The sequence below is a fragment of the Euprymna scolopes genome, chromosome 41, assembly GCF_053919585.1.
Source record: "Euprymna scolopes isolate OS-2025 chromosome 41, ASM5391958v1, whole genome shotgun sequence".
Classification (NCBI taxonomy): domain Eukaryota; kingdom Metazoa; phylum Mollusca; class Cephalopoda; order Sepiida; family Sepiolidae; genus Euprymna; species Euprymna scolopes.
Window position 1 is genome coordinate 11023742 of NC_136522.1, and position 25850 is coordinate 11049591.

General features: G+C 36.5%; 1 protein-coding gene and 1 pseudogene across 3 annotated transcripts in view; both read left to right on the forward strand.

Annotated features, from left to right (window-relative positions):
* Positions 1-25850, forward strand: part of LOC145266351 (serine protease svh-1-like) — a 228974-nt gene that overhangs the window by 83560 nt on the left and 119564 nt on the right. For all 3 annotated transcript variants that reach the window (XM_080121964.1, XM_080121966.1, XM_080121965.1), the window contains 6 exons: positions 1529-1606; positions 4745-4777; positions 6534-6581; positions 14669-14727; positions 17749-17883; positions 19349-19524. In XM_080121964.1, coding sequence (XP_079978090.1) covers positions 1529-1606; positions 4745-4777; positions 6534-6581; positions 14669-14727; positions 17749-17883; positions 19349-19524 — 529 coding nt within the window. The remainder of the gene's footprint in view (positions 1-1528; positions 1607-4744; positions 4778-6533; positions 6582-14668; positions 14728-17748; positions 17884-19348; positions 19525-25850) is intronic.
* On the forward strand, positions 2268-2385 carry LOC145266853 (5S ribosomal RNA; annotated as a pseudogene).

Genomic DNA, 25850 nt, shown 5'->3' on the forward strand with positions numbered 1-25850 from the left:
TGTCAGAAACCCACCGAATATGTCAACCTATGTCATGATAACATATAATCGGTGGGTGTCTGACACTGTTTTGTATAGCTTTTTAGTTTTTAACTGATTTTCCCAAACTTAACGTATTCAAACTTAAAGACCATTTGTCTTTTTCAAATACATTGATAAACACTGTGTTTTTCGAGCAGATTAAACATTTTACATTAAATAAAAATACTAAAAAATTATCCAGTTAGGTAGAAACGTAATTTACCTTACCTTTGCTTTCATTTATTTGTTTTTGGACAACTTTTTCGAATCTGCGTATAGTACACCCCCAATATTAATTAAAATCTCACATTTTTGAATATAAAAAAAAAAAAAAAAAAATAAGAAAAACTCGATTTAGCGTTTCAACATTTTAGCAACGTTCGGCTTAATCCACTGTACGTTGGTCGAGCCCAAGCCATGATTGACAGTAACTCCCGAGGATCCGGATCCAATTCTGCAAGAGTACCATTTTTTTATTTTTTCATTTTGGCTTTTTTTTTTTTTTTTTTTTTTTTTTTTTTTTTTTTAACTTTTTGGAGTTGATTGCTGTACTGAAAATATATGAAACATGCACTTTCTCTTTTTATTAGATTTTTCCGTTGCACCAAATTGAGCCATAGCAACGCGTGGTAGGGCACTGCTAGTATATATGTAATTATGCAAATTATATATATATATATATATATATATATATATATATGAATAAAAAATCAATACGAAACTATATGGCTGTTTATATCTTTTCTGTATTTATTTCCTATGTGTTGACGTGTAAGAATACACAAAGTGTTAAAAAAAAAAAAAAAAAAAAAAAACGAAAATGTTTTCGACCGGTCTTTTTCAGTGCGAATACTTTTATCCATACATATTTTACATATTTATATACATAAAAAAGAATACACGTGGATACAACATGCAATATATATATATATATATATATATATATATATATATATATATATATATATATATATATATATATATGTATATATATAATAATTCATAATTTTATGTGCATATGTATATATACATATTAAAAAGTTTGACTCATGTCCAGGTAACCTACATCTAAAATTTCAAGTGTTTGGGCCCAAAATTGGCGGAGGAGTTTGGTAGAGTTTTCAAAGGTCAACTCGTATAACTTTGACCCCTTGACAGCCAAATTTCTGGCCGAAAACCGATTAAAAAATTTTCCCAAATGTCAAATCTCGAGTCTGTTGTTGACTGAAAATTGACGGAGTAATTCGGTAGGGAAATGCACACACACACACACACACACACACACACACACACACACACACACACACACACACACACACACACATAGACACAGACAGACAGACAGACAGACAGACAATTTCACTTTTATAGATATATATATAGAGAGAGACAGAAGGTAAAGATATTCTTCTTCAAGCATGTATGTTAGGAAAACAGCATAAAACTAGCATCACAAAAATATACTTAACATTTTTTTTTGATGAAGCTATTATTTTTTCTTTTATAGTGTGAAAGGAACCATCGGAGAGAAGAGCATCATGGCCGCGATGAAACTGAAGGAGGAGGTCGCTTTGAAACTAATCCTGTATGTAATGTTTTCTTTCTTTTTCTCTTTCTTTTTCTCTTTCTCTTTTTCTTTCTTTTTTTTTTTTTTTTTGAATGTTGAAAAATAATTCTTTTGTATTAATTCTGATACGACCCTCCCCCCCCAAAAAAAAAACAAATAAAAACAATATCCACCCTATCCTTATTCGTTACCTATTTAAATCAGTGATCTTTTCAACGAACGCGTTTCCGGTGTAAACATTATTACGTACGTACGTGTCATACCGAAATTAGTATAAATAAAATAAAATAAAAAATAAATGAAAAAAAAAAAAGAAAAGAAAACCCGAAAAATGATCCAGTAGACGATGTGGTAGATGTATTTTCAAAAAAAAAAAAAAAAAAAAAATTCAGCCATGATTACGTTCTTACATATTATGCTTTAAAATGGCGGACCCTTCATTTACATCAATTTAAGTCAAGGGAGATAAATCAGTTTGTCATACTGAATTGGTCGCACACCTCTTCCACATTAAAACATACAATAAAACTCGATCATTCGATAAATTGTATTTTCTTTTGTAATTATTTTTCTATTCAATCAATTTTCGACATTCTTTGGAATTTGCCCCAATTTCGCCATGACATGTAAGTACGTCATAATATTTTCACCTGAAATGCGTTGGTTTAAAAGATCATCAATATACGGCATAATCACGTTTGACACACCGGTTCCCGCCAGATCACAAAAGTTAAGCAACGATGAGCCTGGCCAGTACTAGATGGGTGACCGTTTGGGACTTCCAGGTGCTGTATGTTCTCTCCGCTTATCTCGGCATTGTTTCCAATCGTCTTGGACTTCTCCTTGCCACTGGACTCAAGCAGTGCAGATTCAGGAGAGATGTGGTTGGGGATTGCGCAACCCTTGCCACGTAGCTGTTCCTACAGGGAGTATCCTTTGTCTTTCGAGACTGAGCAGAGGCATTCAGTCAAAAGCTCAGCAAATGTAAAAAAAAAAAAAAAGCACCGAGCGTTTCTATGGCAGAGAAAATGATAATAAGTATAGTTACGATTTATGATCGACGAGATGTTGCATCCCTCTGCCTGTTCTACAAATACTTCAATGGTGAATGCTCTGACGAACTGCAAACACTTGTACCTCCCCGACGTAACTACCCCCGACAAACCCGACAAGCTACTAAGTCTCATCCCTTTACAGTAGAGATCCCTAGGTGCAAGAAAGCCTTTTACTCCAATAGTTTCTTCCCCAGAACTGCAGGTCTTTGGAACTCCCTTCCGGGATTCTGCTTTCCCAACTGCAACGATATGCAGAAGTTCAAGTGTAATGTTAACAAACATCTTTCTACTTATCTCTCTTCATAATAACCCCGCTAATTAAGTCCCTGATAGTAGCGCCCTGCTTCAAAGTGGCACTGTGCCTTGTTTGGGGTGAAAATTGAATAAAAAAAAAATAAAATAAAATAAAAAAAATGATTATTATTTTTTTTACTCTTTTTCGCCCCAAACAATAATGCCACTTGAAACGTAAGGGCTACTATTTGGGATCATGTCTAACAGCCGTGGGGAGTTGAGTAGCGAGAGTTCTATTCACAGTGCATCTAGACTTCTTCAGGTTAGCATATTCAGGGAAGCAGGGGTGGATTCTGAAGTCTAGCAGTCTGAAATAAAAAAAGCTATGAGAGTAGAAGGCTTTCTAGCAGCTATTGAATTTAACAGTGAAGGGGTGGGATTTTGTTGTTTGTCAGGTTAGTCAGGAGTATTACGCCGAAGGGCACAAGTGCTATGAGTTCATCAGAATACATTACATTAAAGTACTTATAAAACATGAACAGGGTGCGATCTTGTGGTGATGGGACAGTGGTTTAAGCTTGGCTAATAGTGTGGGACCTATTATATTTGAGATTCTGTTTTTGGACCCTGTCTAAGAGTGAGAGACTAGCGGTAGATGCACCAGCCCAGATGTTGCAGCAATTCCCCATGCATGGACGAATTATGGGATCTTGTAAAATTATTGGATATTCTATACATACTTAAGTTTAATAAATTCTAATAGTACAACAAAGAATATTATAAAACACTAATCTACCCGTTGTCCCTTAAAGGGTAAAATGAAAAATGTTCAAAATAAAAAGTGATTTTGAGATTATATTGTCTTTTATTGTCTTCAGAAAACATTTTTTAGGTGATGAGTGAAAAAAAAAATAAAACTCAGGAAGCCTCCAGAGCACTACTGCAAGCACTAATTAAAATTAAGGAAACTCTACTAAAGGCACTACTAAAACCAAGTTTCTACCTGAAGAGAAAATATTTTTTAAATGAGGTATGAAAAAAAAAATCGTCAGAATCCACAGGAGCGCTACTAAAAGCACTAAATATGCTTATAAATATGATTATAGTTATATATTGTATATTTATATTTAAATCATTTTTTTAACTCAACGGTGTTAAATTATATTTATTTGTAAGGGAAACACTTTAAAATAAGTTAAAACAAAAAAATATTGCTGGCCTTGTGTATGCTTGGAATAGCAGCAGTGACTTTTAATATTGGACTTAAGACCGGACGGCCATGGTATAGGTAAGCAGACGATTTTTTTTAAACCGGAAGTCAAAAACTGGATGGACGGTTTAAACGCCCAAGCAAGCAAACAAGCAAGCTGATCTAAGATTTATAATTATATAGATAGAGTATACGGTATTTTACCTTTAATTTGCAAAATCCTCGACTCTTTACCTCTCCTTAAACGCATTAGCAAACCTTCAAACCATTCATATTATTTGAATTTTTGGGGCTACTGTTCTCATCTTGAGTATTATTTTCACAACATTTCGGTCAATGCAACCCCCCGAGCTTCTTGAGGTGTATCTTGTCAAAGGAATCTTTCTGTCGAACTCGGGAATCTGTATGGAATTTCAAACAAACTTCTATTTAATCCATGGGGGTCGCATTAGCATACTCTTGTTCCATCAGCCATGATTGGGTAGTTCTAAGTAACTTGAAATTGTATTTTTGAGTGTCGGCTGTACTGAGGATTGAACCGTCAACCTCCAGAGAGACAGACGGACGGACGGACGGACGGACGGACAGACAGACAGACTAGGAAAGCTATAATATATATAAAAAAAACTAATACTTATCTTTTACTTTGTTTTTCAGTGCGCAGAACTTACCGGGTATGAAAGAGGAATGGTAAGTTCGGCTTTTAGATGTACACAAATATCAAACATATTATCTCTCTCGCTACATTATATATATATATATATATATATATATATATATATATATATATATATATATATATATATATATAAAGGGTTAAGAAATTCCAATGAAAGAAAGATGTATATTTAAATAAGGGAGTAGTCACCAACAATGTGTATTTTTTAACATTATTTTATTATTCCGTGTCTTGGTTTTTCATTGAGAATTATGTTTGGATCATTGTAATAATGTTTGTAAGTCATTGAAATCGTTTACGCGCGTTTCAGACGGTCTGTGATGCGTCCTCGTCAGAAATTATTTTCAAATGACCTGGTAACACACTCCCCAGTAGATTTTGCAACTAGTGATGGATCTCTTTACAAATGCTTGTACCTGCTTCGGACTCCCGCTCCTGATGAACCTGATATCCTCGTCTGTGGAAAGCGCCTTGAAGTCGTAAAAAATTTTGTCTACCTTGGGAGTGCCTTATCAAATGATGGCCCTCTTAATGCGTGCGGAAATAAGACAGAGAATCAGCAAGGCATCTGATGCTTTTGGAAGGTTACAAGATAGAGTCTGGTCTGACGGTGATCTAACTCTGACAACTAAAATTTCAGTATATCAAGCATATGTAGTACCATTCCTACTCTACGCATTTGAAACTTGGACCTTGTACCGGTCACATATAGAATTGCTCGAGAGGTTCCATCAGCACTGCCTTAGACACATTCTTGGTTTAAAGTGGTATAGCTTTGTCTCTGATACATATGCCTTAAAAAAGGCCAAAACAACCAGTATTGCTACCATTGTTATTAAGAACCAGTTGCGTTGGGCGGGTCATCTCATCTGGTTTGAAGACTATCGACTCCCAAAACAATTGTTCTATGGTGAGCTCTTTCTTTGAAACAGACCCCAGCAGAAGCCCAAAAAACGTTTTCGTGATAGCATCAAGGAGAGTCTGGTGAGCTTTCATATTCCTGTTGACAGTTGGGAGTCACTAGCGTATGATCGCAAGCAGTGGAGGACACTGATATACAGGGGTGCAGAACATTATGAAGTAGCCAAAATAGACCGAGCGAAGCTTAAGAGAGCATGTAGGAAATGCCAAACCTTGCCGCCCAACTATGGAGATCTCTGGATCTGTAAGGTGTGTGACTGGGCTCTGTTGTCTAAGGCAGGTTTTATTATTCACATGAAAGCCCACGATAATACAGGTTCCGCTGCTGTTAATTTCATACAAATCAGTGAACGTTTTCAGTGTCATGTCTGCTTGAGGGTGTGCAAGTCACTGGCAGGGCTAAAAAGTCATATTCGGGCACATGGATTTTAGTGACTGAGGGAGTGGCTCTCGTCTGACAAGACGTTGCAATCATAATATAATAATAATATATATATATATATATATATATATATATATAGTGGTGTGTGTGTAGGGGGGGGGGTGAAACCCATTCAGGATCACATCTACTAATGAGATAATCATCAAAGTATCCTCACATATAATTGAATGGCGATAAGACAAAACTGTTGGATATTCATATCTAAAATTTGGTGGGCAAGTAAGTTATGGACTGAAGTTCATTTGTAGCAAATATTATTGAATTGCAGAGAGAATTGTGAATTTTATTAACGATTTGACGGGTCACATTTTGGGAGAGGGGATCACCCTTTATGTAATGTAGTGTTACAGACAGATGCCAAATCTCCATCATAGTAACAGTTTCAATATTTTTATTTATTTCAGTGTGAACGCAATCGTCGTCGTGGTCGTGGAGAAGATGGAGCCGATCCTGTATGTAACGCTTTTCTTATTTAAATGACTCGTTTAATATCAGATGTATCGGTACTTATGCAGAGAAGGTACTGTGCTGAAACCGATGTTTCATCGACGTTTTCCGGCAGATAATGTAAACCTCTGGGATATGCCGAAACGCTTAGCCAATGAAATTCGAGTAAAAATGCAATGAATTTGTCTACAACTTTATATAATCAACAGACATTTCCGACGGAAACGATACAATACCTTCTTTACATAAGTACCTTGTTAGGTGAAAGTACAGAATAGTTACAAAACACCATCCCCTCTCCATATTAAGAACGGGTTTCTAAAAAATTACGTCAACAACAGCTGCGACTAACAAGTTGGTCGACGTATGTCATCGTTCGTTTACAACCATGGAATGTGTTATGTTCCTGTCTTTCTATGAAGGGCTGATCCGTCCAAAGCTAAAATATGCCACACCAGTATGGTCTCCGCGATATATGCGTCACATTGGAACCATTGAAGCGATGCAGAGAAGGGCTACGAAATTGGTCCCAGATTTGCATAATTTGTCCTATGAGGAGCAACTGAAGGAACTGGATCTTCCAATTCTGGTGTTTTTAAAAAAAGTTTGTTTTTTTTAATTACATTTTCACTCCAAACAAGGCAAATTGCCACTTTGGTGTAGGGGGCTACTATCAGGGGCAACAACTACTAGGGTACTATATAGGGATTTGGGCAGCAAGATGTCGGTTCACGTTACACTTGAACTTCTGCACGTCAGTACTGTTGGGGAAGCAGGGACCTGGAATGGAATTCCAATGTCTAGCGGTTCTGGGGAAGAAACTATTGGAGTAGAAAGATCTTTTACATCTAGGGATCTCTACAGTGTGGGGGTGGGATTTAGCAGCCTGTCGGGTTTGTCGAGGGTGCTCACGTCGTGGGGGCACAAGTGATTGCAGTTCGTCAGAGCATTCACCACTAAAATACTTTTAGAACAGGCAGAGGGATGTACTTGTAGAACAGGCAGAGGGATGCAACATTTCGTCGATGGGACAGAGGCTGAAGCTTAGATGCCAGTTCAGGGCCTATCAGGTGTTCCGCTGTTCCGTTGAATGAGAGGGGGATAACATCCAAGTCTTCAAATATCTGCATGGGAAATAAAACTTGGATTTTCTCAAGATGCTTCCTTTGAAACAAGATTGTTGGACTCGTGGGCATTCCTTGTGTTTTGATAAGCAGCGATATCGGAAGGGGGAAGCTGGCTCTGTTTGAGCACACTTCTTCTCTCAACGTGTGGTGGACGTGTGGAAACAGCTGCCGGAAGCTATAATCTCGGATGTATAGGCATGTGTTCCTTTTTCACCGTATATTGTAATGTATTAAGTATACGTTTATACCCACAATACATTTTGTTTATTTTATTATCTCGGGTTCATTATTCGGGCAGAGATGGTAAGATACATATATTGAGAGATAGAGACATGTAGTATGTCCAACTGGCGTGGCATTATGGCTAGCTCTTGGCTGGTACTAAAATTCGAAAAGTATGGTAACATGATTTTTGGATAGCTTACAATACATTTTAGTATAATGCTAAAATTCTCTTACTAAATCCAGCTTTACATATACAATCAGGAGCAAACGCCGAAATATCTGCTTATTTACACCACAAATCCCGCTCGCATGTATATTACAGAAAATTAAACAATGCAGCTGGGTTTGTTCGAGCACACTTCTAGGTGTATCAGAATTTTTGGGGAATTTTTGACACCCCTAACACGAAACTGCAAATAAAATATAAAAAAAAACTCGTAATTTCTCATTTAAAAGTGGGTTGTTTATTTTCTTTAAGGTTTATACTACCAAAATAAACTACTAAAGTTGTATAAAAAGTAATAGAAATATTATTTTTTTATTTAAAAAAAAAACAGTAATGAAATCAATTGAATTTTACGAGTTAAGTATTTTTCAATTTTTAAACTTTAAAAATATATCCAAATATTTTTATTGATTCAATTTTTACGATATTTTCAGGGTCAATGTGAAATTTTATGCTCTTTTCAATAAACCTAATATAATATTGTAGACAAACGATTTTTTTTTTTAATTCACGCCCCCCATTTTGAAATGTCTGTTAAAAAGAAAATAATTAATTTACTCACCAAAGTTTTATATATCACAAATTGAAGATAAAAGATCAATAAATAATATATTCAAATTTAAAACAAAAAAAAGAAGTGTTTTTTAGAAATTTACATGTAAAGTCCGAAGTTTAAAACCTTTATTTTTTTAAATCACATTGTTTTTTTTTTATATAAAACCTTGGTCCTTGCTCCTTTAATTGAAAAAAAAAAAAAAAAATAGGGTTTGAATTACATTTACATTATAAGCTTGGAAAGACAGGGGGGTCGAATTATTCAATATTTTTTCACGCATTCGTAAGGTCAGTTTCTGACACACCTAGCACACTTCTTCTCAAATTCTCTTTTCTTGACCACAAATCTGCAATCTCGGGTGTATAGGCATGTGTTCCTTCGCACTGTATATTTTACTGCATTGAAAAAAAAGAAGAAGAAAAAATTAACGCAGAAACTTTTTTAAGAAAATACAAAAGATCAAAAACTTTTATTTCCCAAAAAAATTCATGATAGTTTTTTTCCCCATTTTCAATATTTCTACTAAAATTTGAAAAAAAAAAAAATCATAAAAATTGCCCCCAAAATATCTTATTCAAGAACAAACTTTCTTCCTATATAATCTTATATACGTATATATGTAAATAAAACATTCGGTGGATATTTGCTCTTTCGTACATCATCCCAAATAAATATTAGTTTATTAATGTTAAACACGTTTTAATCAACCGTTATTCATCCAAACAAAGATTTTACTTGTTATGAACCATTCTTGATGTATGATTACTAGGGCTAGGACAACAGCATATTCTTTTCATTATTTTGACTCCCGAGTGTGTATCCATTGATATCTTATATGCTTTTATATAGTGATGTGGTTCTCGGTTGATTAACTGTGTTTGTGTCGGATATATACTCAAGAGTAAAAACAATAAGAATATTCTGTTGTCATAGCCCTATATATTACATATGAAAGAGTCCCCTGTGGAATTTCCACAGGTCCCGATCATCACTCATCACTCCACACTATGAAACCCTTTATCTTCTTCACATTTTGAAAGGTACGTTTTAATCCAGCGTTATCCTTCCATCCAAACAAAGTTTTAATCGTTATAAACCATCCTTGTTGTATGAAGACTATTTGCTCTTAATTTTAGTGCTATGTGACCAGCAGTTTAAGTTTATGTGTATCTGCTATGTGACCAGCAGTTTAAGTTTAAGTTTATGTGTATCTGCTATGTGACCAGCAGTTTAAGTTTAAGTTTATGTGTATCTGCTATGTGACCAGCAGTTTAAGTATAAGTTTATGTGTATCTGCTATGTGACCAGCAGTTTAAGTTTAAGTTTATGTGTATCTGCTATGTGACCAGTAGTTTAAGTTTAAGTTTATTTGTATCTGCTATGTGACCAGTAGTTTAAGTTTAAGTTTATGTGTATCTGCTATGTGACCAGCAGTTTAAGTTTAAGTTTATGTGTATCTGCTATGTGACCAGCAGTTTAAGTTTAAGTTTATGTGTATCTGCTATGTGAGCAGCAGTTAAAGTTTAAGTTTATGTGTATCTGCTATGTGAGCAGCAGTTTAAGTTTAAGTTTATGTGTATCTGCTATGTGACCAGCAGTTAAAGTTTAAGTTTATGTGTATCTGCTATGTGAGCAGCAGTTTAAGTTTAAGTTTATGTGTATCTGCTATGTGACCAGCAGTTTAAGTTTAAGTTTATGTGTATCTGCTATGTGACCAGCAGTTAAAGTTTAAGTTTATGTGTATCTGCTATGTGACCAGCAGTTTAAGTTTAAGTTTATGCGTATCTGCTATGTGACCAGCAGTTTAAGTTTAAGTTTGTGTGTATCTGCTATGTGACCAGCAGTTTAAGTTTAAGTTTATGTGTATCTGCTATGTGACCAGCAGTTAAAGTTTAAGTTTATGTGTATCTGCTATGTGACCAGCAGTTTAAGTTTAAGTTTGTGTGTATCTGCTATGTGACCAGCAGTTAAAGTTTTAGTTTATGTGTATCTGCTATGTGACCAGCAGTTTAAGTTTAAGTTTATGTGTATCTGCTATGTGACCAGCAGTTTAAGTTTATGCGTATCTGCTATGTGACCAGCAGTTTAAGTTTAAGTTTGTGTGTATCTGCTATGTGAGCAGCAGTTTAAGTTTAAGTTTATGTGTATCTGCTATGTGACCAGCAGTTAAAGTTTATGTGTATCTGCTATGTGACCAGCAGTTTAAGTATAAGTTTATGTGTATCTGCTATGTGACCAGCAGTTTAAGTTTAAGTTTATGTGTATCTGCTATGTGACCAGCAGTTTAAGTTTAAGTTTATGTGTATCTGCTATGTGACCAGCAGTTTAAGTTTAAGTTTGTGTGTATCTGCTATGTGACCAGCAGTTAAAGTTTTAGTTTATGTGTATCTGCTATGTGATTAGTAGTTTAAGTTTAAGTTTATGTGTATCTGCTATGTGACCAGCAGTTTAAGTTTATGCGTATCTGCTATGTGACCAGCAGTTTAAGTTTAAGTTTATGTGTATCTGCTATGTGAGCAGCAGTTTAAGTTTAAGTTTATGTGTATCTGCTATGTGACCAGCAGTTAAAGTTTATGTGTATCTGCTATGTGACCAGCAGTTTAAGTATAAGTTTATGTGTATCTGCTATGTGACCAGCAGTTTAAGTTTAAGTTTATGTGTATCTGCTATGTGACCAGCAGTTTAAGTTTATGTGTATCTGTCTGTGAGTCTACGTATAAATATTTAACCGAAACTAAGGTTTCGGTTAAATATTTATACGCAGACTGAAACACGTACATCTAGTTTTATTCATATAGATTAATGACCAGCACAAAAATCTCTTTCTACTTAGGATGCTGGCAACCTTCTCTGTGGTCCCTCCCGTCATGAATGATATCTTTCTAGAAATAATTCTAAGTAGAAGAATGTTGGGGAAACCAATGCCAACAATAGAATCTTCGGGTTCATACGACGACGACGATGATGATGATGATGATGGTGGTGGTGGTGGTGATGGTGATGAAGATGATGATGATACATCTTCTCACTCACCAACACAAGGACAACCATTCTCTGTCTATGTATTTATACACCTGGGTATATCATCATTACATCGGGCAGGTTGCTCGGGTCAAATTGATTCTTTCCCTCCATAGGTCACTATCTCCCATGGTCTTAGGAAGATCTTCAAGTTGTAAGGCAGTGTCTACTGTCAATAATTCTTTGTACATCTTGACAGATCTTCCTACTTTAGCCGTTCTGTGTTTAGGATCCCACAGTACCACATCACTGACGACTTCATCTTTTCTTCTGTAGCAATGTCCGGCATAACGGGTTCGTCTCACTCTTATTACTGAAGAGATCCTGAGTAACCAACCATACAGACGACTAATGATTGGGTGTTTTTTTTTCGAGTTTAAGTTTAACACTGCCCGGAGCATTGTAGTGGAAGTTCCATCTAACTTACTTTCAAGTTTTTTACTGAGAGTCCATGCTAATAGTTGGTTATGTTTTCCGGTTTAACATTCTAAATTTAATTTCAAGTTTTGCTGGTGAACCATAAAGCAGCACCTTCTCCACTACGGCTCTAAAAAAAAGTTTTTCTTGATCTGATCTGAGAGGGCAGATTTCCATATATGTGCTTTTACGGTAACTGTGAAAAACTAACAGCTTTACTGTTGAATAGTTAGAGATTTATAAAGAATCAGAATCCGTAATTGTATCGGAATCGGGGGAGGGGGAATTAGAATCGTCCAATCGCTATAGGGTTCAAAATAGACTTCGTGGCCTGGTGGGAAATGTCCTTTTCTCTTCGCTGCAACCTCTATCTCACAGAAGAGATGTTGTTAGTTTGTCTCTGCTTTATCGTTATTTTCATGGAAAGTGTTCGACTGAGCTTCAATCTATCGTCCCCCCCCCTCGCCAAACTTTCACAAGAAACACTCGACTAGCTGAAAACACTATCAATAATTCCCCCCACTCTTTATCTGTGCCTAAACGTAAACATAGATTCCATGATCAAAGCTTCTTTCTTAGAACTGCACGCCTGTGGAATTGTCTTCCGTTTTCCTGCTTTCCAGCTGTCTATAATATGGTTGTTTTCAAGTCCAACGTGAACAAGTTTCTGATGAGCCGTTCCACTTAAGTTAACAAATTTACCGAACTTCCATTACTATCGATTACTATATTGTCCTTTTGACTACTCTACACTCTTTAACCCTTATCCTTGAGTGGCCTATCGGCCTTGATAAGTGATGACGCCTATGTAAAAAAAAAAAAAATATATACATTCAAATATTTTAGGGAGATGGATAATCTTATTCATGCTTAAGCTTATCTGTGTTGTTACACATATTTAGACATCTCTGTAGCTAGTCGAGTGTTTTGTGTGAAAGTTTAGCAAGGAGAAACCATAGATTGGAGTTCAGCCGAGCACTTGCCATGAAAATTACGATAGAGCAGAGACAGGCTCGCAACATTTCTTCTGTGGAAAAAAGGTAGCAGAGAATAGAAAAGGGCACCACCTACAAGATTTTGAAGCCGGTTTTTAACTCTATCAAGGCTGGATAGGGGACACAGAGAACTCCTTCCCAGATGTAGCAACAGTACTCCATTTTAAGGCATACCTCGCTCTTATACAGATAGAGGATTGCGTTGGCAGTGATATACCTATTGAAGTGGTAAAGTGATCCCACTATTTTTCCAGCGCTCTTGGCAACAAATTTGATGCCTGTGTTCCATTTCAGATCAAGAGTGAAGGTCAGTCCCAAAAGCTTGTCAGGACATGGTGCTTCCCCAAGACAAGAGCTATTCATTTCAATTGGAGCGTGAGGGTGATCAGAGCGATTATGATGAAAAGAGAGAAGCTTGGTTTTAGATGTATTAAAATTAACCAACCACCTTTTCCCCATTGCACCACGTGCTCAAGATCAGAAGAGAGAGAATCAAAAAGATCTTGGTCATTGCTGGCCTTTGAAGTATTGCCATATATTGTGGTGTCGTCAGCATAAATGTTTACGATTGATCTAAAAGTGGTAATTTAACTTATAAGGTGCCTTCAATAAGTTTCCAGACTTTTTTTCGTATGAGCACTTTTATTGATACTCCTGAAACTCTAGTCCTCTTCAAAGTAATCTCCTCCGACTGCAATGCACTTGTACTATTTCAAAAACTTCTGGAAGACCCATGGAAGTCCTCTTGTGTGAGCATGTCAATGATCCTCATCACAGCCTCTTTCACCTCTTCAATTGTCTCATAACGACAGTCTCTAAGGTTTTCCTTGAGCTTAAAGAGTAACCAAAAGTCACAAGGAGCAAGATGTGGACAATAGGGAGGGCGAGGAAATCTTTCACATCTTCAGTTCTTCGTGAATAATTGTGTGTACAGTCCCACACTGACATCAAACTGTGCAATTATTGTCTTTATAGACACACGACGATCCTTATCTATGAAATTCTTTATTTGGCCAATAAACTCTGGTGTTCTGACTTCCTTACGTCTCCCACACCTCTCATTATCCCTCACAGATTCCTTGCCTTGCCTGAGTCTCTTATACCACTCAAAATCTGATGCTCGATTCATGGAAAATAGTCCAAAAGCAGTCTAAAGCATTCCATACGATTCTGTGGCATTTTTTTTTCCAAGTTTAAAACAGAATTTTATTGCATATCGTTCTTTTAAAGTGTCCTCTCATCCAGATTGAATTTTTGAAAACCACGAGCTGTGATAATCAGGCTTTAGTAGGATATATTCCAATTCCTGCTGTCGCTGTTCATTTGAAAGTGAAATCATTAAAATTGGTCAGTCATCTCATAAGATGTACAGCAATAGCATACTGAATTTTCAAGAGTCTACGACAATTTTAAATGACTGCAAAAGAATCTGAAAATTATTGAAGACGCCTTGTATAATAAGAACCAACTGTCATTCCGAATTCATCATTCCTTTCCGAAATTATTCCAAGATTTTTATTTTCAGATTGAAACCACAGGCAAAGTAGCCACTATCTATGAACCTCTTGGCAACGACCGTATCAGGTAAGCCTTCAAAACGTGGCCATTTATTAACTTTTTGGGAGATGATGGTGGTCTAGTGTTTAACGACACGGTCTGACGACCTGGGTGTCCCAAGTTTGAATCCAATTTCTTTTCACAAAAATCACTTTCACTTTGTATGTTGGCAACCTTCATGTGGCCCCTCTCATAAGAACCCGATGTCTTTCTGGAAAGAATTCCAATTAGGAAAATATCGGGGAAACCAATGCCAACAATAGAATCTTCAGATTAATATGATATTATGATGACGTTTTTGAATTTTTGAAATGAGGATTCATTACTCATATTATTTGGATCCTTCAGTGTTCTCATGTAACATCCGACCTTCTTCAGGTGTGTCTTGTTGAACTCGGGAATCTTTCTGCCGAACTCGGGAATCTGCATGGGATTTCATTTATTTTATTAATTCACAATTATACTTTTGAGTCTTCCCCGCACTGAGGATCGAACCTTCAACCCCCAGAAGAGTGTAAGATACTACTGATTTTTACCAATTACTTTATCCACTACGCCACGCACTCCTTACAGAGAATATAATTGCAAATTACTTAGAATTAAGATGAAATAAATAAGATCCAGACAGTAATATCATAAAAGAAGGATATTTATTGGAATTATGAACACGAGTGACTTGTCTCGAAGGGAAGTACTACTAATAAGAGATAACACCTCGTCCCCCTGACTAATACCAGGGGAGATCATCAGTCTTTTCTATGGGCATGATAAATAGAATAGGACGTTAACACTTAGGACTTCTACCCAGTCATGGTTGATGGAACAAGAACATGCTACCCCGATGGATTAAATAAACAGTTCCGTTTGAAATTCCGTGCAGATTCTCGAGTTCAACAGAAATATTGCTGAGTTCAGTTAGATATACTGGAAGAAGGTCGGCAGTTACATCGATCGAAACGTTTTGAAAATGACACACAAGATGAGAACAGTAGTCCGAAGAATCCAAATAATACGTATGGCCATTTATTATTAAATGACAGGTTTACATCTCTTAAATCATATTCGAGTTATATTATTTTTATTGGAATCCTTTGAGATGATAAATCCTGTTATCCTCATCTTTATAGTTGTTGTTGGCCCTGTCGGTGGGGCATTAGAATACGCCGACTGCCCCCCTGCAGAGGGTAAAAGTCCCTCAATGGGGGTCCTGGATATGACCTTAAACTATATCCAGTGGTGAGGCCCCAGCTTGTGGGCTTTGGGGAGTGTGGAGACACCCTTTAATTACCATTGCTCACAGGTCCATTCTAACCCGGAGTGGTAGTACCTGTTAGGGTCCCAACTATGGGTTAAATAGAAACCGATGTGAAAACAACAAATATATTCTATTAAAAAAATTTTTCTTCAAAATCTTTGGATTCGGCATTAAATAACCCGAAAAGGGTTGATATGCCGTAAAACAAAACCAACCAAACCAAACACACACACACACACACACACACTTTATATATGGATTCCTCCCAGCTATTACCTCTTATGTGAGAGCAATATAGCATATGTTCGTTCATTACAGATACTAGCCAAACCATGTACTACATTTTGTTACCGAAAGCTTGTTTTAATTGCATTTAAATATGCCCTCCTTTCAATGTCTTTTCATGCACGTTTATATACTTCTGTAACCCTTCTGAAAACGTATTTTATAAACCTTTCTATACACCCCTTTGACACCCCTTTAACACCCCTTTAAGTGCATTTTCATACACTCCTTTAAAACTCCTTTAAATGTTTTTTTTTGTACACGTTTATATACTCCTTATACATTGGTCTTGGACATGACCTTAAACTATATCCAGTGGTGAAGCCCCAACTTGCGGGCTTTGGGGAGTGTGGAGCCACCCTTTAATTACCATTGCTCCCAGGTCCACTCTGACCCGGAGTGGTAGTACCTGTTAGAAACTGATTTGAAAACAACAAATATATTGTATTAAAAATTTTTTCTTCAAAATCTTTGGATTCGGCATTAAATAACCCGAAAAGGGTTGATATGCCGTAAAACAAAAACCAACCAACCAACTAACCAGCCCCCCCTCCATTCACTCTAACCCTAACCCTAACCCTAACCCTAACCCTAACCAACCTTATACATTCCTTTAAATGTCTTTTTATAGACTTCTGTAACCCTCCTTAACATGTAATTTATAAATCTCTCTCTACACTATTTTAACACTCCTTTAAATGTCTTTTGTGCACTCCTTATGCACTCCTTTAAATGTCTTTTCATACACTACTTATGAACTTATGTAATTCTTCTGAAAATATATTTTCATACACTTCTCATGCACTTCTTTAACACTCATTTAAATGTTTCTTCATATACTCTTTATGTACCATGTATAAATGGATTTTGATACACTTTTTATGCACTTTTTAAAAACTTCTTTTAGTGTCTTTTTATACACAGCTTATAAACTCCTATAACCCTCGTTAAAATGTATTTTATAAACCTCTCTGTAGACTTCTTTAACACTTATTTCACTGTATTTTTATACACTCCTGATGCACTCGTTTAACACGCATTTAAATTTTTATTCATACACTTCTTATACACACTTTGTAAAGGTATTTTTATACACACTTTAAGCACTTTTTAAAAACTTCTGTAAACGTCTTTCCATATTTTATAAACCTTTCTGTACAACCCTTTAACACTCCTTAAGTGTATTTTTTACACTCCTTTAAATGCTTTTTTTTGTGTACACGCTTATATACTCCTTATACATTCCTTTATATGCCTTTATAAACACTGCTTAAAAACTCCTGTAATCCTCCTTAAAATTTAACACTTATTTAAATGTCTCTTATGTACTCCTGAAGCACTCCTTTAACACTTATTTAAATGTTTATTCATGGATTCTGTATACACCCTGTTTAAATGACTTTTTAGACACTCCTTATGCACTCCTATTAAATGTCTCTTCATAAACTAGCTTACACTCCTTTAACACTCCTTTAAATGCCTTTTTAAAATCTTTTTCCTTTCTACAGACTTTCAGGCACTTCTACGTATTTCAATGCTGGCAATGTGAAAATCTATCGAAATGATTCCTGGGGCTACGTCTGCGACGACGACTGGGATATCAAAGATGCTGATGTGGCTTGCAAACAACTTGGATATGAGAGGTAAAAGACGGGTTCGAATGCAAAACGGGGATTGTTTTACTATACACATAGATTCGAAAAAGTTGTCAAAAAACAAATAACAAATAAATGTTATCGAAGACAAGATAAGTTACTTTTCAACCAAACTGGATAATTTTTAGTGTTTTTATTTAATGTAACATGTTGAGTCAGCTCGAAAAACATACAGTGTTTACCGATGCATTTGAAAAATGCAAATGGCGGCATGTTCGCTGTTGAACACGGTAAGTTTGGGAAAATGAGTTAAAACAAAAAAATTATACAAAATACTGTTAGAAACTCGCTCAATTTATGTTACCGTGACATAGGCGGACATATACTCGGTGGGTTTCTAACACTATTTTGTATAATTTGTTTGTTTGAACTCATTTTCCCAAACTTACTGAGTTTAACAGAGAGCATGCCGAGATTTTTCTTTTTAAAATATATCGATAAACACGGTATGATTTTCGAATCGATTACACGTTTTAAAGTAAAACCACTAAAAAATCATCCAGTTGGATAGAAAATTAACTCATCTTGCCTTTGATAACATTCATTTGTTCTGTATTTGATTTTTTGATCACATTTTTTCGAATCTATGTGTAGAGTAACACAAACTCGCAAAACGTAATAAGTCCAGATTATCTTATTTTATTTTATTTATTTATTTTTACGAGGGAGTCACTACTTATCAAGGTCAGATGGCCACTCAAGGATAAGGGTTAATGAATGTAAGGTGGTGATGTAGTAATCGTTGATGGTGTAAGTTGCATAGAATTGGATTATTTAAGTGGGCGCTTCAACAAGAACTTCTTTACATTAGACTTGAAGGCTACTGTACTGTAGTCGGCTGGGAAGCAGACCTATGGAACAGGCTGCCAGTTCTAGGAAAGAAGCTGAGTTAATGTAACCTATGTTTAGATTCAGGCACAGATAGAGGGTGAGGGAAACTATTGATAGTGGTTATAGCTAGTCAAGTATTTTTTAAGAAAATTTGCCAAAGGGGTACCATAGATTGAAGTTCAGACAAGCACTTGCAATGAAAATTAAGGATAGAGCAGAGAGTCTCACAACTTCTGTGGAAAAACGCTGCTGGGGAAAAAAAGGCATCACCTACTAGGTTTCACAGCCAGTTTTGGACTCTATCAAGTCTAATGTAAACAAGTTCTTGTGGAACCGCCCCCTTAAATCAAATAGTACCCAACCTACACCATTAACGATTACTACACTACCACCTTACATCTATTAGCTCTTACCCTCGAATGACCTTCGGACTTTGATAAGTGGTGACACCCTTGTAAAATAAAAATCGGTTTTACTCGGGGTTTTCCGACTGTTTACGTAAATTTATTTGGCAAAAATCTATCTACTGTGGTTCAGATTCTGTAGCAGCAATCAAAAATCAGAATGGTAGTTTGAATACAGAATTTTCCACGGGCTCATTTTTTTCTTTCCTTATTTTCAGGGGAGCTGAGGAGTTTTTGGTTTCGTCTTGGTACGGAGATGCAAAGGACAATTTTTATTTGATGGACAACGTCAAATGTTTAGGAGACGAGACACAACTGCAAAAATGTTCGTATGATATTAACCATGATTGTCAAGCGGACGAAGCAGCTGGCGTGATTTGTGCCTTAAATACAGGTCAGTCGAAATCAAATCAAATAAATTGGTTAAAAAAAAAAAAAGCATGTCATAAGCCGTGTAAATGGACATTTAGAAGATGTGTACATGGAAATTATTGGTCTCTCTTTCTCATAAGATCTTTCTTTCAGATATGGGACCCAGCTTTAAACACTTTCTCAACCACGAGGCTGTTCTAAACACTTTCTCACAACCGAGGCTATTCTCTATTGCTGTAAAAATTTTCTCACACCCAAGGCTATTCTCTATTGCTGTAAACACTTTTTCACACCTGAGGCTATTCTCTATTGCTATAAACATTTTCTCACACCTGAGGCTATTCTCTATTGCTGTAAACACTTTCTAACACCTGAGGCTATTCCCTATTGCTGTAAACACTTTTTCACACCTGAAGCTATTCTCTATTGCTGTAAACACTTTTTCACACCTGAGGCTATTCTCTATTGCTGTAAAAATTTTCTCACACCTGAGGCTATTCCCTATTGCTGTAAACACTTTTTCACACCTGAGGCTATTCTCTATTGCTGTAAACACTTTCTAACACCTGAGGCTATTCCCTATTGCTGTAAATTCTTTTTCACACCTGAAGCTATTCTCTATTGCTGTAAACACTTTCTAACACCTGAGGCTATTCTCTATTGCTGTAAACACTTTCTCACACCCGAGGCTATTCCCTATTGCTGTAAACATTTCCACACACCCAAGGCTATTCTCTATTGCTGTAAACATTTTCTCACACCTGAGGCTATTCTCTATTGCTGTAAACATTTTCTCACACCCAAGGCTATTCTCTATTGCTGTAAACATTTTCTCACACCTGAGGCTATTCTCTATTGCTGCAAACGCTTTCTAACACCTGAGGCTATTCTATATTGCTGTAAACATTTTCTCACACCCAAGGCTATTCTCTATTGCTGTAAACACTTTCTCACACCTGAGGCTATTCTCTATTGCTGTAAACATTTTCTAACACCCGAGGCTATTCTCTATTGCTGTAAACGCTTTCTAACACCTGAGGCAATTCTCTATTGCTGTAAACATTTTCTAACACCTGAGGCTATTCTCTATTGCTGTAAACACTTTCTAACACCTGAGGCTATTCTCTATTGCTGTAAACGCTTTCTAACACCTGAGGCTATTCTCTATTGCTGTAAACATTTTCTAACACCCGAGGCTATTCTCTATTGCTGTAAACACTTTTTCACACATGAGGCTATTCTCTATTGCTGTAAACACTTTCTAACACCTGAGGATATTCTCTATTGCTGTAAACATTTTCTCACACCTGAGGCTATTCTCTATTGCTGTAAACACTTTCTAACACCTGAGGCTATTCTCTATTGCTGTAAACATTTTCTAACACCCGAGGCTATTCTCTATTGCTGTAAACACTTTTTCACACCTGAGGCTATTCTCTATTGCTGTAAACATTTTCTAACACCTGAGGCTATTCTCTATTGCTATAAATATTTTCTAACACCTGAGGCTATTCTCTATTGCTGTAAACATTTTCTAACACCTGAGGCTATTCTCTATTGCTGTAAACACTTTCTAACACCTGAGGCTATTCTCTATTTCTGTAAACATTTTCTAACACCCGAGGCTATTCTCTATTGCTGTAAGCACTTTTTCACACCTGAGGCTATTCTCTATTACTGTAAACATTTTCTAACACCTGAGGCTATTCTCTATTGCAGTAACCACTTTTTCACACCTGAGGCTATTCTCTATTGCTATAAACACTTTCTAACACCTGAGGCTATTCTCTATTGCTATAAAAACCTTCTAACACCTGAGGCTATTCTCTATTGCTGTAAACACTTTCTAACACCTGAGGCTATTCTCTATTACTGTAAACACTTTCTAACACCTGAGGCTATTCTCTATTGCAGTAAACACTTTTTCACACCTGAGGCTATTCTCTATTGCAGTAAACACTTTTTCACACATGAGGCTATTCTCTATTGCTGTAAACACTTTCTAACACCTGAGGCTATTCTCTATTGCTATAAACACTTTCTAACACCTGAGGCTATTCTCTATTGCTGTAAACACTTTCTAACACCTGAGGCTATTCTCTATCACTGTAAACACTTTCTAACACCTGAAGCTATTCTCTATTGCAGTAAACACTTTTTCACACCTGAGGCTATTCTCTATTGCAGTAAACACTTTTTCACACCTGAGGCTATTCTCTATTGCTGTAAACACTTTCTAACACCTGAGGCTATTCTCTATTGCAGTAAACACTTTCTAACACCTGAGGCAATTCTCTATTGCTGTAAACATTTTCTAACACCTGAGGCTATTCTCTATTGCAGTAAACACTTTTTCACACCTGAGGCTATTCTCTATTGCAGTAAACACTTTTTCACACCTGAGGCTATTCTCTATTGCTGTAAACACTTTCTAACACCTGAGACTATTCTCTATTGCTATAAACACTTTCTCACACCTGAGGCTATTCTCTATTGCTGTAAACATTTTCTAACACCTGAGGCTATTCTCTATTGCAGTAAACAGTTTTTCACACCTGTGGCTATTCTCTATTGCTGTAAACACTTTCTAACACCTGAGGCTATTCTCTATTGCTGTAAACGCTTTCTAACACCTGAGGCTATTCTCTATTGCTGTAAACACTTTCTAACACCTGAGGCTATTCTCTATTGCAGTAAACACTTTTTCACACCTGAGGCTATTCTCTATTGCAGTAAACACTTTTTCACACCTGAGGCTATTCTCTATTGCTGTAAACACTTTCTAACACCTGAGACTATTCTCTATTGCTATAACCACTTTCTCACACCCGAGGCTATTCTCTATTGCTGTAAACATTTTCTAACACCTGAGACTATTCTCTATTGCTATAAACACTTTCTCACACCTGAGGCTATTCTCTATTGCTGTAAACACTTTCTAACACCTGAGACTATTCTCTATTGCTATAAACACTTTCTCACACCTGAGGCTATTCTCTATTGCTGTAAACACTTTCTAACACCTGAGACTATTCTCTATTGCTATAAACACTTTCTCACACCCGAGTCTATTCTCTATTGCTGTAAACACTTTCTCACACCCGAGGCTATTCTCAATTGCTGTAAACACTTTCTTACACTCAAGGCTATTCTCTATTGCTGTAAACACTTTCTCACACCCGAGGCTATTCTCAATTGCTGTAAACACTTTCTTACACTCAAGGCTATTCTTTATTGCTGTAAACACTTTCTAACACCTGAGACTATTCTCTATTGCTATAAACACTTTCTCACACCCGAGGCTATTCTCAATTGCTGTAAACACTTTCTTACACTCAAGGCTATTCTCTATTGCTGTAAACACTTTCTCACACATGAGGCTATTCTCAATTGCTGTAAACACTTTCTCACACCTGAGGCTATTCTCTATTACTGTAAACACTTTCTCACACCCGAGACTATTCTCAATTGCTGTAAACACTTTCTCACACCCGAGGCTATTCTCAATTGCTGTAAACACTTTCTTACACTCAAGGCTATTCTCTATTGCTGTAAACACTTTCTCACACCTGAGGCTATTCTCAATTGCTGTAAACACTTTCTCACACCTGAGGCTATTCTCTATTGCTGTAAACATTTTCTAACACCTGAGGCTATTCTCTATTGCAGTAAACACTTTTTCACACCTGAGGCTATTCTCTATTGCTGTAAACACTTTTTCACACCTGAGGCTATTCTCTATTGCTGTAAACACTTTCTAACACCTGAAGCTATTCTCTATTGCTGTAAACATTTTCTAACACCCGAGGCTATTCTCTATTGCAGTAAACACTTTTTCACACCTGAGGCTATTCTCTATTGCAGTAAACAGTTTTTCACACCTGAGGCTATTCTCTATTGCTGTAAACACTTTCTAACACCTGAGACTATTCTCTATTGCTATAAACACTTTCTCACACCTGAGGCTATTCTCTATTGCTGTAAACATTTTCTAACACCTGAGGCTATTCTCTATTGCAGTAAACAGTTTTTCACACCTGAGGCTATTCTCTATTGCTGTAAACACTTTCTAACACCTGAGACTATTCTCTATTGCTATAAACACTTTCTCACACCTGAGGCTATTCTCTATTGCTGTAAACATTTTCTAACACCTGAGACTATTCTCTATTGCTATAAACACTTTCTCACACCTGAGGCTATTCTCTATTGCTGTAAACACTTTCTAACACCTGAGACTATTCTCTATTGCTATAAACACTTTCTCACACCTGAGGCTATTCTCTATTGCTGTAAACACTTTCTAACACCTGAGACTATTCTCTATTGCTATAAACACTTTCTCACACCCGAGGCTATTCTCTATTGCTGTAAACACATTCTCACACCTGAGGCTATTCTCAATAGCTGTAAACACTTTCTTACACTCAAGGCTATTCTCTATTGCTGTAAACACTTTCTCACACCCGAGGCTATTCTCAATTGCTGTAAACACTTTCTTACACTCAAGGCTATTCTCTATTGCTGTAAACACTTTCTAACACCTGAGACTATTCTCTATTGCTATAAACACTTTCTCACACCCGAGGCTATTCTCAATTGCTGTAAACACTTTCTTACACTCAAGGCTATTCTCTATTGCTGTAAACACTTTCTCACACCTGAGGCTATTCTCAATTGCTGTAAACACTTTCTCACACCTGAGGCTATTCTCAATTGCTGTAAACACTTTCTCACACCTGAGGCTATTCTCTATTACTGTAAACACTTTCTCACACCCGAGGCTATTCTCAATTGCTGTAAACACTTTCTCACACCCGAGGCTATTCTCAATTGCTGTAAACACTTTCTTACACTCAAGGCTATTCTCTATTGCTGTTAACACTTTCTCACACCTGAGGCTATTCTCAATTGCTGTAAACACTTTCTCACACCTGAGGCTATTCTCTATTGCTGTAAACATATTCTAACACGTGAGGCTATTTTCTATTGCAGTAAACACATTTTCACACCTGAGACTATTCTCTATTGTAGTAAACACTTTTTCACACCTGAGGCTATTCTCTATTGCTGTAAACATTTTCTCACACCCGAGGCTATTCTCTATTGCAGTGAACACTTTTTCACACCCGAAGCTATTCTCTATTGCTGTAAACACTTTCTAACACCTGAGGCTATTCTCTATTGCTATAAACACTTTCTAACACCTGAGGCTATTCTCTATTGCAGTAAACACTTTTTCATACCTGAGGCTATTCTCTATTGCAGTAAACACTTTTTCACACCTGAGGCTATTCTCTATTGCAGTAAACACTTTTTCACACCTGAGGCTATTCTCTATTGCTGTAAACACTTTTTCACACCTGAGGCTATTCTCTATTGCTGTAAACATTTTCTAACACCTGAGGCTATTCTCTATTGCAGTAAACACTTTTTCACACCTGAGGCTATTCTCTATTGCAGTAAACACTTTTTCACACCTGAGGCTATTCTCTATTGCTGTAAACACTTTCTAACACCTGAGACTATTCTCTATTGCTATAAAAACTTTCTCACACCTGAGGCTATTCTCTATTGCAGTAAACACTTTCTCACACCTGAGGCTATTCTCTATTGCAGTAAACACTTTTTCACACCTGAGGCTATTCTCTATTGCAGTAAACACTTTTTCACACCTGAGGCTATTCTCTATTGCTATAAACACTTTCTAACACCTGAGACTAATCTCTATTGCTATAAACACTTTCTCACACCTGAGGCTATTCTCTATTGCTATAAACACTTTCTCACACCCGAGGCTAATCTTTATTGCTGTAAACACTTTCTCACACCCGAGGCTATTCTCAATTGCTGTAAACACTTTCTCACACCCGAGGCTATTCTCAATTGCTGTAAACACTTTCTTACACTCAAGGCTATTCTCTATTGCTGTAAACACTTTCTCACACCTGAGGCTATTCTCAATTGCTGTAAACACTTTCTCACACCTGAGGCTATTCTCAATTACTGTAAACTCTTTCTCACACCTGAGGCTATTCTCAATTGCTGTAAACACTTTTTCACACCCGAGGCTATTCTCTATCGCAGTTGTGGCATTTCAAGACACAAGTCAATAGTAAAAGTCTTTTTTACATGCGTGCGTGGTTGCTAGTCTTCATTCTTTTTATCGTTGCTTTTCCATGTTTGGGTTGCGATCCTCTCTTCTGTTTATTCAAGACGAATCTATTCATGCATGGAAAACAATGGAGACTTGCTGGCTTTCAAATCTTGCATCTCTTATTAGGGATTTTTATGTTCACGCTGGCTTACTAAATTCACGGATAGGTGTTACTTTTTTTTACAGAAGCA